This window comes from Anopheles coustani, chromosome X (genome assembly GCF_943734705.1).
Source record: "Anopheles coustani chromosome X, idAnoCousDA_361_x.2, whole genome shotgun sequence".
In the NCBI taxonomy this organism is placed as follows: domain Eukaryota; kingdom Metazoa; phylum Arthropoda; class Insecta; order Diptera; family Culicidae; genus Anopheles; species Anopheles coustani.
Genome location: NC_071290.1, coordinates 456,598 through 468,768, shown reverse-complemented (window position 1 = coordinate 468,768; position 12,171 = coordinate 456,598). Strand labels below are relative to the sequence as shown.

The 12,171-nt window shown below is 49.0% G+C and overlaps 1 protein-coding gene across 2 annotated transcripts; it reads left to right on the top strand.

The window, feature by feature from the left end:
- Positions 1 to 7,104: 7,104 nt before the first annotated feature.
- LOC131269219 (pupal cuticle protein 27) lies at positions 7,105 to 12,171 on the top strand. 2 transcript variants are annotated; one of them, XM_058271558.1, is made up of 3 exons: positions 7,105 to 7,116; positions 11,208 to 11,463; positions 11,531 to 12,171. In XM_058271558.1, exons 1-3 carry the CDS (start codon positions 7,105 to 7,107, stop codon positions 11,932 to 11,934), a joined length of 672 nt encoding a protein of 223 aa, XP_058127541.1. In that variant the 3' UTR covers positions 11,935 to 12,171. The 2 variants fall into 2 exon arrangements, with proteins under 2 accessions (XP_058127541.1, XP_058127540.1); XM_058271557.1 differs by lacking the exon at positions 7,105 to 7,116 and having other exon boundaries at positions 11,184 to 11,463.

The window sequence follows — 12,171 nt, the reverse complement described above, 5'->3', positions numbered from 1 at the left end:
CGAGGGGCGATTTTATGACGAAAAACATTGAGTGACTCCATAACTCAATCAACTTGCCAAAATTAAATTGTCTTGCGTCGACGCGCTGTTCGTGAGGACCGACGGTCAACCCAGCAGCAGCATGCAACGCTGGTCCTGCCCTGGTGCAAACGTGCAATCGATACCGAAACACACACGCACACACCGTTTAGGGTCGTTGCACGTTCGTCACACAACGTTCGTCGTTTGTCAATACTTTTCACTTGATATGTTGGTTATGCGCGCGAAGAGCGAAGAAATTTTACTAAAAACACACTCACCGGAAAGCGTCGGGACAGGAAGTTGGCGCCCCGCACCGTGCGCCGGGTGCCATTTTTAATGACCGTGTGCAGCGCACAGTGGTAAACTAGGAAGGAGAAAAAAGGGTTTTCAAATCAATGTTAAGAAAATTAGGTTTAAAATGTTCAGCTTGAATCCTGTGTTAATAATGAAAATTTCTTCATTAAATGAAATTAAAACAAATAACGGGGAGGTTTCAACGAACACCCTCGAGCGGATGTACGCGTCCCATAGTGCGTAGGTTAGGCAATCGGGCACGGGTTTCGAAGCAACCGGTGCATACGGAATGCGCTAGCAATTACGGCATAGAATAAAACACTCGATACAAAATGTGAACGAAGAAAGCATCGGGAGGGAAAGCTGAGGCAAAACAAATACGAACTGATTGAACCGATTGAATGAAAATCGATGGCTGACACGAGAGCGCGACTCGCAGCTAGAGCTATATATGAAGCGAAGAAAACCTCCCCAAATCGGTGTGTACCGGGTGGTGAAACTATGTTAATTAGTGGCGTACCGTGTTTAAAACTCTAAAAAAAAAAAAAAACACGGGAAAAAACATTTCCAGAAACAGAAACCGTTCGAAGTAATACCTCCGCGCGGATGTTGTAATAAATTAATTGAAAGAACACACTCATCCGTTTGGTTGGGAGGTAGAAAAGGGAGGCTACATTTCGATCGCACCGCGCTTTTATCGGGCTGCCGGAACTTTTCGTTTTTCAAACATGGCTTCGCTGGTATTAACAGATTGTTGGCTGATGTTTTCAACCCGAGCACGCTGCTCAAGGGCGAAATTTTCCGAACACTCCGGAGGGCGGAGGGCGCTTAACGCAGCAGAGGGTAGCCAGCCAGGTTCCCCCTTTTGGAAACCCCGGGTAGTCGACATCATCAACCCCATCGTCCGGTGCAACGAGCGCATTAAAAATGCACCACCGTGCACAAGAGCGCTGCGTTCGTTGCCGGTGCAGAAGTGATTGTTTTTCATAATTTAAGCTGCACTTCCGCCACGCGCTACGGATGCTGCATTACAATGGCTCCCCCGGGGTGGGGCTTTTCCCCTTCCCTTACCCCCTTAACCATGGCCTCATTTTTCACGCCTTCCGCCGCTTTGTCACCTGGTCGTCCTGCGTTGCATGAGGCTAGCAGCCGGCTCGTTTAATTCTTCCCGAAACAACAACCATAACTAACTAGGTGCACTTGTTCAACTCCACAGTAGGCCAGGCGCTGGACAAACCTTCGTGGGTCAGGGAGCTGAGAGGGGGAAATTATCTAAATAGCGGCCCGCTAGCATGGGCGCAGGCTTCGAGGTGTGCGGTGCGAGGGATGAAAACAAAATAGTACAAAAGAAAGATCATGTTGTGAAAATATGGTCGGTGATAAATTTTCATTAAAACTAGAACACGCACACACACACAGGTAGGTTCCACCAGGTAGTGTCCAGCAAGTGCACATGCATTTGCCATCCCCTTCTCCCCGCCCACTACCTCCATCCTCCATCCCCTCGCTATGACCTGTTTATTTTGGATTGTAAATTTATTCATGAAAATGCCAACAATGGTTCTGTTCCCGGGGCGATACCACCCCCGCCACCCACCCCTCCCAACAGTGTTGTTTCAGTGCAACCTATGCTGCTGCCATCCCTATCATGGGTTCGGGCATCGATTTTTCCATCCGGTGCATTCTCTACCACATACCACCGGTTTTCCCCTTTCCGACTTCCCTCCGGCCATTCATTCATTAACGCTTGCCCGCCGGAGAGGTCCTTCAGGCGGGGGATGGATGTTCATCTTTTTTTTCCGGTCGACGATTTTCCCACCGTCACCGTCAGAAACCGGTATCACGCACATCGTTTCGCATCGGAAATGAGGATGCGATAGCAGGGAGACAAAGGCGAAAATCCCAATAAAACATAATGATAAAAATATTATGTCACGCTTTTATTTTCTGGCCCGAAGCCCCGTAGCGTCCCCTTGCATTGAATGTGTTTTAAACCTCCACTCACGTTCGGCTGTACCACCTCCTCCTCCCGCCCTCCCGCACACTTACATACAGACCACAGGCTGGACGAGTTTGGGGCACTTTCAGATGTCATGTCGGGCCTGAAAAAGTGAAGCTCGAAGAGCAACACACAAATATAGCTATACATATACTTTATATTCCACGTCCGTCCGCAGCGGGACGCGGCGCTCGATTGCACAACGAAACTACGGAGCAACAGCGCACGGACAGCGCTCCTTCGACACCAGTCGGCCGTTGGACGAACGAAGGGACACAATTTTCCCTACCCAGTATGTGTTTGATTTTATTTTATTTCTCCTACTGCAGATTTTCTACTTTATTAGGTGCCTTAAAATCGACTTCACAGCCGGGAGAAGCGATTTTAGCCTTTTGTTTATGGTAAATTTGGTGTATCCGCTTTCGCCAGTAAAGTGGAGAAACCAACTGGCTTGTTGAGCAACAGATGGGTAAGCCAACGAACCATAGGCAGCCACAGCCTGAAAAGGGGAAAAGTTTTGTCGATGGTACGAACAGTGTTCAGCAAGCCGTACTACCGGGAGGCTATCATTCTATTTTAATCATTGCCCGTTCCTCTGCCTGTGTTCCGCTTATCTTTTTTATCCTTGTGCTAGCTTGTTCTTTCACTCACTCTGTCGCTCTCTCTTCCACTCTTTCTATCGTCCTTTTTGCCACTCGTACAGCTGCAAGTATGCTTGCAATGATCGATCCTTTCTTCAATTCGCTGTGCTCTGCTTCCCGGGCTTGGAAAACACCACCAGCCGAGTTCGGTTGACAGAATTTTCGGTGACGGAAAATCCAACCCGACACATGGCACTCGGTGCAGTCGCATTTTCCCACCCTCCGTGTGTCTGTGTGTCTGTGTGTGTGTCAGTCACAAGTGGATCAGGGAAATGTAAGGCAAGCGTGGTGGTGACTACTATCGGAACGAGCAAGAGCGACTGACAGAGGCTGGCAGAGAACGCTTGAAAGTTGGCCCCGGTAAGCGGGGTTGGTTAACTTTAAAGCGTCTCGTAAAGGCCCGACAAACCCAGCTGAAGATGTGCGGGAACCGCAAATGCTGCTGCCTCTGATGCGAGTGCTTCGTAGTTTGCAATTTGTTTTACGGCTCTGATCCTTGAGGCTGCACAATGTGCACCGTGCACAGATATTGTGCTGGAGCGGGGTGGGGGCGTTGGAAAATGGGGAAAAGGTGCCGGCGATAGTGGTGAAATACTTGTGCATACACCGATCGACATCATGCATGCAATTTGAATAATACGCATTGAAAACGTCGGCACAATGCTCGGATGCTGCCTGAATGACGCTGGAACAAATGGAAGACACGGACGAACCTTGACCGGGAACAAAAGGCTTTAACTTCACGACCTCAAAGCCACCGGCCGACTCCTCCTTGCGAGGGGGCGAACGCAGAGCCGCGATAGGGATGGAAGATTCCAGTTTGACCCCGAGCTTCTCACCCGGTCCCGATGGTGGATCCTGCCTGGGGTGAGGTTGAAAAGCGGCTTAGGAAAAAGACCACGACCGCTCCACCGATGATGCTGATGATGATGACGACGTCGACGACGATGGGGTTTATCGGATTTCCAGTCGAACGGACCGCCAGCGGAATCCAGAAGGGTTTTCGAAAGCAGGGATCGCAAGATTGGATTGGGTGAGGTCCGATTCCGGCAAAGTCTTCCAGCACTTTCTCGCATTTTCGCTTGCGCAAACGAACATCAGAAGACGATTGCTTATTCCGGTCGGGTGGTTTGCAGGGACAAAGTTTCCGAACCAGACGCACTGTACTAAAACAAAAAAAAAACACATCAACGAAACTTCATGAAAGCAAACAAGCTGCAAGGCAAAAACAGGGAAGGAGAAATCGCATTTAGGGAGTTATGAACATTTCACTAATTAAAAATCACAAACGAATTTCACTTCGGCCTTCAGCACAGTGGAGGTGGGGAAGAGTGGTGTGCAGTAAAACACTAGTACGCTTCAAAGCTAAGAAATGGAGGAAATTAGCAACAGCGTACAATTCAAGTGGAAACGCGATACGGGTCGGTTTTTCGTACCGCTTGACAAGAGTAAATGAATGATTTTAAATAGAGATTAAACTTATAACTGCCTACATCCATGGAGTGATGCAATCTTCACATCTACAGCTAGCGTAATGATCCATCGGGAACTCAATGTTTCGCAGAATCTCATTCCAGACCTTGGAGAACTGTCTCAAGAGATCCTTTTTCGTATCAAACCAGCAGCACAAAAATGCACTTTAGGTCTTCCTCAACGTTTTGCAACGGTTGCAACTATCTGAGATCAACTGGTTTTGCGTTATGGTTGCTTAATAATGCAAAGGTATTTTGGACCGTTGCTCGAAATCGGAACGTTGTTAGGCTAGGCCCCTAGTCACTGGTAGGCTTGTAGTTGCAGCTCTGTTGTAACGTGCGATTCCGGCCCTGACTAGCCACATTGGACATTTTCCGGGTGGAAGGAAACAGAGGATGGAGGAGTAGAAGGGAGTGGTCTGTTATATCCGACTGCACCTCTAGAGTGATTGCATCGATAAACCCGTTGCAATGCACCGCACAGAACGCTCTAGAACGCCCCTTCGTTCAATACCTTTCTATAAACTCCTAGTGGACCTCGACTGGCTCGTGTGTTACGTACCCCAATCGGGTCGCTGCGGAATTCCGCTGTGCCTTAAACTAGGCCACCGGAGGAAGCCATTATTACAACGGGGCGCACCACCAAGACGGACATAGATCCGCTTGGCGACTCCCTTGGAGTTAAATCCTTGAAATCCCCCCGGCATGCAACCGCAGCTGATACTGCAATGACTACGATTGACAAGGCATGTCTTTAGAGTGCTCAATCGCAACAATCATCAATCAGCCTACCGTGCTCTAGTGCCACTTGCCGAGAACTTCGATCGACTGCGATGCGTCGATGTGAGGCCAGTAACACCCGTGTCGAGAAGCTAAGGCGAGCTGATTTGCAATGATGCACCACACGAGCCTCGACTAGGATCAGTAGTAGTTGAGGATCACCTCTTCAGGTCGACTTCTTCAGTCAATGAACATGTATTACTGCTCATGCTTTCTCCAACCATTCTCGTCCACTCTTGCCCAGTTCTTAAGTCATATCTGGTTCTAAAGGCAGGTCTGACTATTGTAACGAGCAACTATTTTTCGAAGCAACCGCTCAGGCGATGACATGCTGGTGGTATGGACAGTTGGTGGGATCCGTCTTGGATGAATGGGTTGATTGGTAGTAGTCCAACAGCCGCAATAAGGGTGGTTACCAGTCCCCACATACTTCTGTCTATTTGTGTGTGGGTGTGTTTGTGTGTCTGTTGTTGTTGTTGCGTCCACGTATCGATCTGAAATTCGCGGAACTTTGTAACCATCAAGAGCATTGGAGTGGTACTGTTTACTCCCTCGGCAAAAGCAGCCCGTGTATGCGCTGACGAACTGCAATGCACCGGTGCACTTGGGATGCAAGGAGCGGAACAGCGTAGCTGAGAGGCAGGCAAATTACACCTCCACCACGCTAGGCTGCCAGGACGGGAGGACCAAAAGAGTCGATGTATTCCGGGCTTGCCAGAGCAAGAAGGTGACCCATACAGCGCTGCACAAACTTCCGTCATGGGCTGCACACTCCCGCACAGTGGAATTGATCTAGGATAAAAATATAGGATCGCTTTTATGGGGCATAACGGTATTCTCACGTACTCAATGTTATAAAAAATTAAAACAATTATTCACACAAACAATAATGATTTAGAAATTTTTCAAAATGACATACTGTATATGAATTTAAGTCAAACTAAGGAACCAACGCTTCCATTGTTCGAAATAGATAGGATGGTTTTTTGAGGAGATGTTTCGGAAAAACAGCTATAACACAATCGCTACGTTGCAATAACTCCTGCAGTATTACTACTGTGCATCGTCAAAGGTGCAGCTAAAAGTTAGAGCAGGAGCAGCTGAGAAGAGAAAGGAGCGATCGCTATAGCGAACGGTGCGAAGTAGTTTGGGAACAAGTAGGGACGTGCGTGATCGCGGTCGTGGTCCAGTCCGCCGTCTTGAGAAGGCAAGGCAGAGTGAAACAACGCGAAAGCACAAAGGTATATGATCTTACTACGGTGCGCGAAGACAGCGAGACAGAGAGGGAAGGGACAGTGCGACCCACTAGGAGTAGGAAATCACTAAGTGGCCCCCCAAATACAACCTACCCTAAGGGGGTAGAAAGGGACGGAGAAACGATTTCCTCGGCTAGCAAGGGCAAGTGAGACAGCTCTCAGCGGTCGAACGGCAGCATGGATTTTTCTATATAAGCGCACGCCGCGTATTTGCGTGCGGTCTGTTTATAAACAAACTGTTGCAAGTGGCGATCGTTCAATCGCACCTTAATACCTGTATCAGCAGGGATCAGTCCAATTTTGGAGCTTGAGTTTGGTTTACACCACTTGCCCAAAGTGTTCAGTGCAGGTACGGTGTTGCACCTTCGGTGTGTTTATATCAGCGGGTGCAAGGACCTCTCAGCGCGAGTATCCTTGAGCGTCGCGTGGTCAGATTGATGATTCCCAATTCTCAATCCCCTTCGCAGCCTCTCAACTCAACGGCCAACCGGATCGACGTTGTTGCGGAAGAACGCCATTCAGCCTGCCGAAACACGACGCGGTCACACCTTTGAACCAGTCAAGCGTTGCTTAAGCGGAGGGTCCCTCGAAGTCACTTCCTCTTGCTCATCTTTTGTCAACAAAACAATCAACCAAAAACCATGAAGTCTCTGGTAAGTGTGTTTTAGCTAGAAAAACATTTGTGGAGTGCGAAATTGTGACACAAGAATTCGTTAAGTGCACCAGAATAGCGACCGAGTGATAAGTGTGCAACCATCGATTTACGCGTGCGAACAGGTCCTACAGTGATTACTCGGAAGAACCACTTGCTAGGAACGTTTTGGTTGTTAGCAAAGCAACCCAGTTGGAAGACCATTTTCCTTCCAGCAAATAAAGAACAAGTTTTTCCTCACCATGAATCCGGGTCAGACTAACTAGTTTCGAAAAAGGAAGCTAGATTGTCAGGTTTCTCGGATGGACGGACGCGCTACAACTGGAAATGATTGTGTAGCACTTCAGGCAGTGCTGCAGCTTATGGTTCGATGGCGGGACTTGCCGGTCCCGTATTCGCCTTTTCTTGTAATGCGTTGATCGTGAACGATTTGTGCCAGTTTCTAGTTGGCTTCCCGGAAACAATTAGACCAGCCGATGTGTACCACTAGTTTAAGCTCGTACACCTTTGTTAGCAAGCTTAGGTGAACGCAGTAGGATGGCGTAGATAACAGATGAAGATGTTACAAAATAACAACTCTATTTATGTTGTAGAGGTCAATTATCTAGTTAAGCCAAGCGCTCCTAACGATTTCACAGGAAAATGACAGTGCCATACCGTAGGAAAACATTCCACATCATCAATAGTTATCCTGAACTATGGCATATTTATGCTTTCAATAAGGAGCGAATGATAACTGTGCGAACAGAAGAGAAGCTCAAACATTCTAAAGTTCTCAAAATGAGTCCCCAGCTGAACACAATTTTGAAAGTAGACGCTCGATGTGCGATGAACCATAAAGGACGATTCTACCTAATGCATGTGCTTCTTTGAAATTGAGATTCGCTTTTTCGGAAGAAGAACATAACGCACGCTCCTATTCGTGGCCCCAAACAGAGGCAAAAAAAGGCCCACAAAGGACCCATCAAAGGCACGTGTACGGAAAAGCGTGTACGGAAAAACATTCATTTTCATTCAACGTCCATTGGGACGAGGCCGGGCCGCCGGTTGTTAATCTGTGGGCGATAAAAAGTTCGCTCGCCGCTTCCGGAAGTAGCGCGTGCGTCCGATGTGCTTGATTTATTGACTATCGAGCGATTTCGCGCCCGTACCACGCCCTTTCCCGTGCCTTGGAGTGATCTCGAAGGGACGGACGACGGCGCGAGCGAGAGGTGGGTCCATAATTTATTTATTTATTCAACACTGCACAGCTGTGCCCCGACATTGGTCGTTGTCGAATTAAATTAAACACCTCCCGCGTACCAAAGTGGCGTACAGCGTACGACTAGGATATATGTTCGGTGGTTGCATGGCACCCTCACCCTCCCATCCATTGACTCAGCCTCGTCTAATGTGGGGGTTGGGAACGAACCCATATTATAACAACTATCAGACGTTCGTGTCGTAATGCTCGGTTGGTCGAGAGTTCTGTCCGCTGAATCGCTCATGCGATACACATTATCCACCGCCGACGGTGCTTGATCAACCGGCAAACCAGCGCAAAAGACGGCAGCCGTACGCTGTAGGCGCTGCAGCGAGAAACAAAAACTTTTGGCGATAATTGATTATCCAAGTCCACCGGAGATAGACGGACTCGCGCGTTTAAGCCCAGGGAACAGGGTGGCAGCAAAACTTTAGCCCACGCTTGCAGCCATTGCGGTCCGCTCGAGCATAGCATACTGCTACGGAAACTGTCTCATATGAGTCGCGCCATAGCGCGCGTACGGTTACGTCGGATCTTACCTCAAACCGTTCCATAATCGTGGAAGAGATTTCGACCGTCGCGCCTCTTAGCTCTTTATGGCAGCCTTCGTGTTGTTGGCCCCTCGGGGAATCTAGATTACCGACCGAAATGTGGCGCAAAAAGTGACCCAAAACACAAACCAGAGACTGCACGGAAAACAGGTTCACCGCAGCACAAGCCGAGGCGAACCGCGCGCGCTGGGGAGCGCCGGTGGACTTGAGCTACTTTTGGGCAGGTGCATTAAAGTCAGGGTGGACACTCAAGACGCTTTTTTCTACCGAACGCTTCTGAAGTCATGAATAAAAGTCTTCAGAGAAAAGTGACACAACGTTCGAGTGCACTACAGTTTTGAAATAAGCTTTAACTAAAATAAATCTTGAGAAAAAAACATACATCAAATGGAATGTTTACAAAATGTCGAAACGAATCCCAAAACTGCTCACTTGTCATAGAAAAACCCCAAATTCTAGGAAACCGGTGAAGTTTTACTTGTGGCTTATCCATCCGAGACTTGTACAATGTAGTAGCTGGCCAAATCTTTAGAAAATCATCGGAGCGGGCAGGTATCAGACCTTATTGCGGCCCTTCTCCGGCCTCCAACTTTGATACACCATTGCTGATCCACGGCTATTTACCAGGCTTTCTTTTCCTGCTGGGGGTTTTCGCTTGCGTAACCGTTAAAACCATTTCGTGTGCCATGGAATTGACAAATTTAAGCACGTTCCGGCTATTATGCAGTTTTATTCTTCACCCCGCCTGTTATTCACGTGATTCTCCAATCGGACCCGGCACCTCATCTGCCTACCTACCCACCCCGGGGAAAAAGGTCGGGCCTAATACTTTGTTTGTGTTATCTCCTTCGCGTAAAATCCATTCTCATTTACGTGGAGTTTTTAGTCTTTTTTTGTGTTCCAGCTCCTTACGGTACCTGGGCTTTCTTGCGAGTTTCCATTTTTATTTTTTCGTTAATGCGAAATTTCACCCTGATTTCGGAAGCCAAGGAGGAGGGGAGGAGGGGTGGCAGTGTACCTAACTGCCAGTACGGTTTCCTAATAGACCATGCGGTGACATGCACCCCTCCCTACAGGCCATGTTTCTCTAAATGGCCGTTGACGTTACCTTTATTTGAGCTCACTTTCGTGCCCACCATTCGATGCCTGCTGATGGTTGGCGAGATTGGCCAGATTTGCCGACCCGAGTTAAGGGAGCATTTAAATTTTTCAATTAATTTGCGTTCGGCTGTCGGGAAGCCAAGCGCTTCGAGCGTGGCCAAATAGCAAGTCGACCGTAAAAGCGTGCTTTAGAGAGAAAGAGAGTAAAAAAAAAGCCAAAAACAAACGGGCACTGTAACACGATTACGAAAGGATCCTTATTAGAATTAGGTGGTTTCTTCTTGCGCTCAGTTTTGCCAAGGAACGGCGAACAGCGTTGTCAACAGCTGTCGACGAAGGAATCATCGCCTAACCTCCGCAAACGCCGACAACCATGGGCCGAAATTCGAAAAAGTAATATTACGCTCTGTTTTCGACAATATCGCCCCGCAGCGAACGCGCGTGGTTTCGGTACGTGTAGGAGTAGAAGCGCGAGCAGAAGAAAAGCTCACCATTCCACGGGCCCACCCACCATACATGTTGTCAGTTTTGGACAGCCTTTCATACGTTTTATTGCCATCTAGCATGGGAACGAAATGCCACACGGATACGAATTTCCACCGTCTGCCAGCGGCGATTTTCCACCAATCTTTTCGTTCGTTCCGATTTTCACACGAATGTGATCTGCACGGTGGAGCAATAAAATGCGCATACCAGCGTTTCGCGGGAAGCCCCAAAATTTCGAGTGAGGGGTGAGGTGAGCGCGGATTGCGGCTTTTGGATGTAAATGAGCCGTCAGCCAGCCGAATCTGCACCGGTGCTGCTGCATTTGGTGCCATCGGTTGGCAAAATATGCACCCGTGCCGTAGGCGGCGGCGGGGTGTGCGGGAAAACGTTTGGCTCAGCTCGGAAAACTCAATACCATCACGTCGAGCGAGTCCTTGTGCGTTGGGAGATTTTGCTGGGGCTGCATTGCACACCTTGCTATTCAACAGGAACAAACCGCAACAAAACTGAGTGTTTTTGTAGGGATCGACTTGTCAAAATAGTGGATCAGAATCATTATCTCAGTCACTATAAAATTGTTCTTTACACCAAGAAATAAATGACACGAACTGTCAAACTCCCATACAAAAAGTAAACAATGCTGAAAACCATCTCACAATGACTTTAAACGAAATAATAAATGAGGATATGCTTTTCATCTCACGCCTGCAGCTACTTCTGTCTGCGGTAGTGACGATTATTGCAGCCCAGAGAGACTACACCACCCCGGTACCGATCCTGAAGCAGATCAACCGACACAACGAGGACGGTAGCTACAGCTACGGCTATGAGGCCGCCGACGGCACGTTCAAGATCGAGACCAAATACCCTAACGGAGAGGTACAAGGCAAGTATGGCTACGTGGACGACGGTGGCAAACTGCGCGAGATCGAGTACGGTGCGAGCAACCGTGGATTCGAACCGCAAGGTAAGGTGAAAGGGATTTAGGAGATCACATTGCTGTATGCTGTACGCTAACGCTTGCCTATCTGCAGGTACCGATATCAACGTGCCACCGCCGACACTGAGTAACAGCAACTACCCGCCGCTCGGCCCGAACGAGGAAGATGACGGCCAGTATCGGGAGGATCCAAGCATCTACTACAAGGATTCCCGCTATAACTCCAAGCCGGCACCGTACAACCCGCGGCCCGCACCGGTAGCCTACAATCCGGCACCGCAGCAGTACTACCGCAACACGGCCGCCCCCGAGGTGCCGGCGGCGACGTACCAGCCCCAGCAGCCGCAACCCCAACACCGATTCCAGCCTCAGCCGCAGCCGCAGCAGCAGCAGTACTACCAGCCAGCCGTTCCTCAACACCGTGCCGACCAGTGGCACCCGAATGCCAAGGTGGACATCAACACGGGCTCCTACTCGCTCAGCTACACCGGCAGATAGAGCATGGTGCCTACCTTTAGGAGCACTCACTGTCGCATAGCTAGCGGAGCTAAACTCCAAACCAATAAAAACAGCCCATACAATGTATCCTAAGTCAGCAAGCACGGGCGGGTGCTGGTCCAGCGCCTGCCCTCAGCTTACCTAGAGTCACACACACCCAAACACACTTTCTCACAAGCCACGCTCGCAATCGTGTCGCACCTAGGTGTACGTTTAAGCTCATTCATGTCGTGCCCA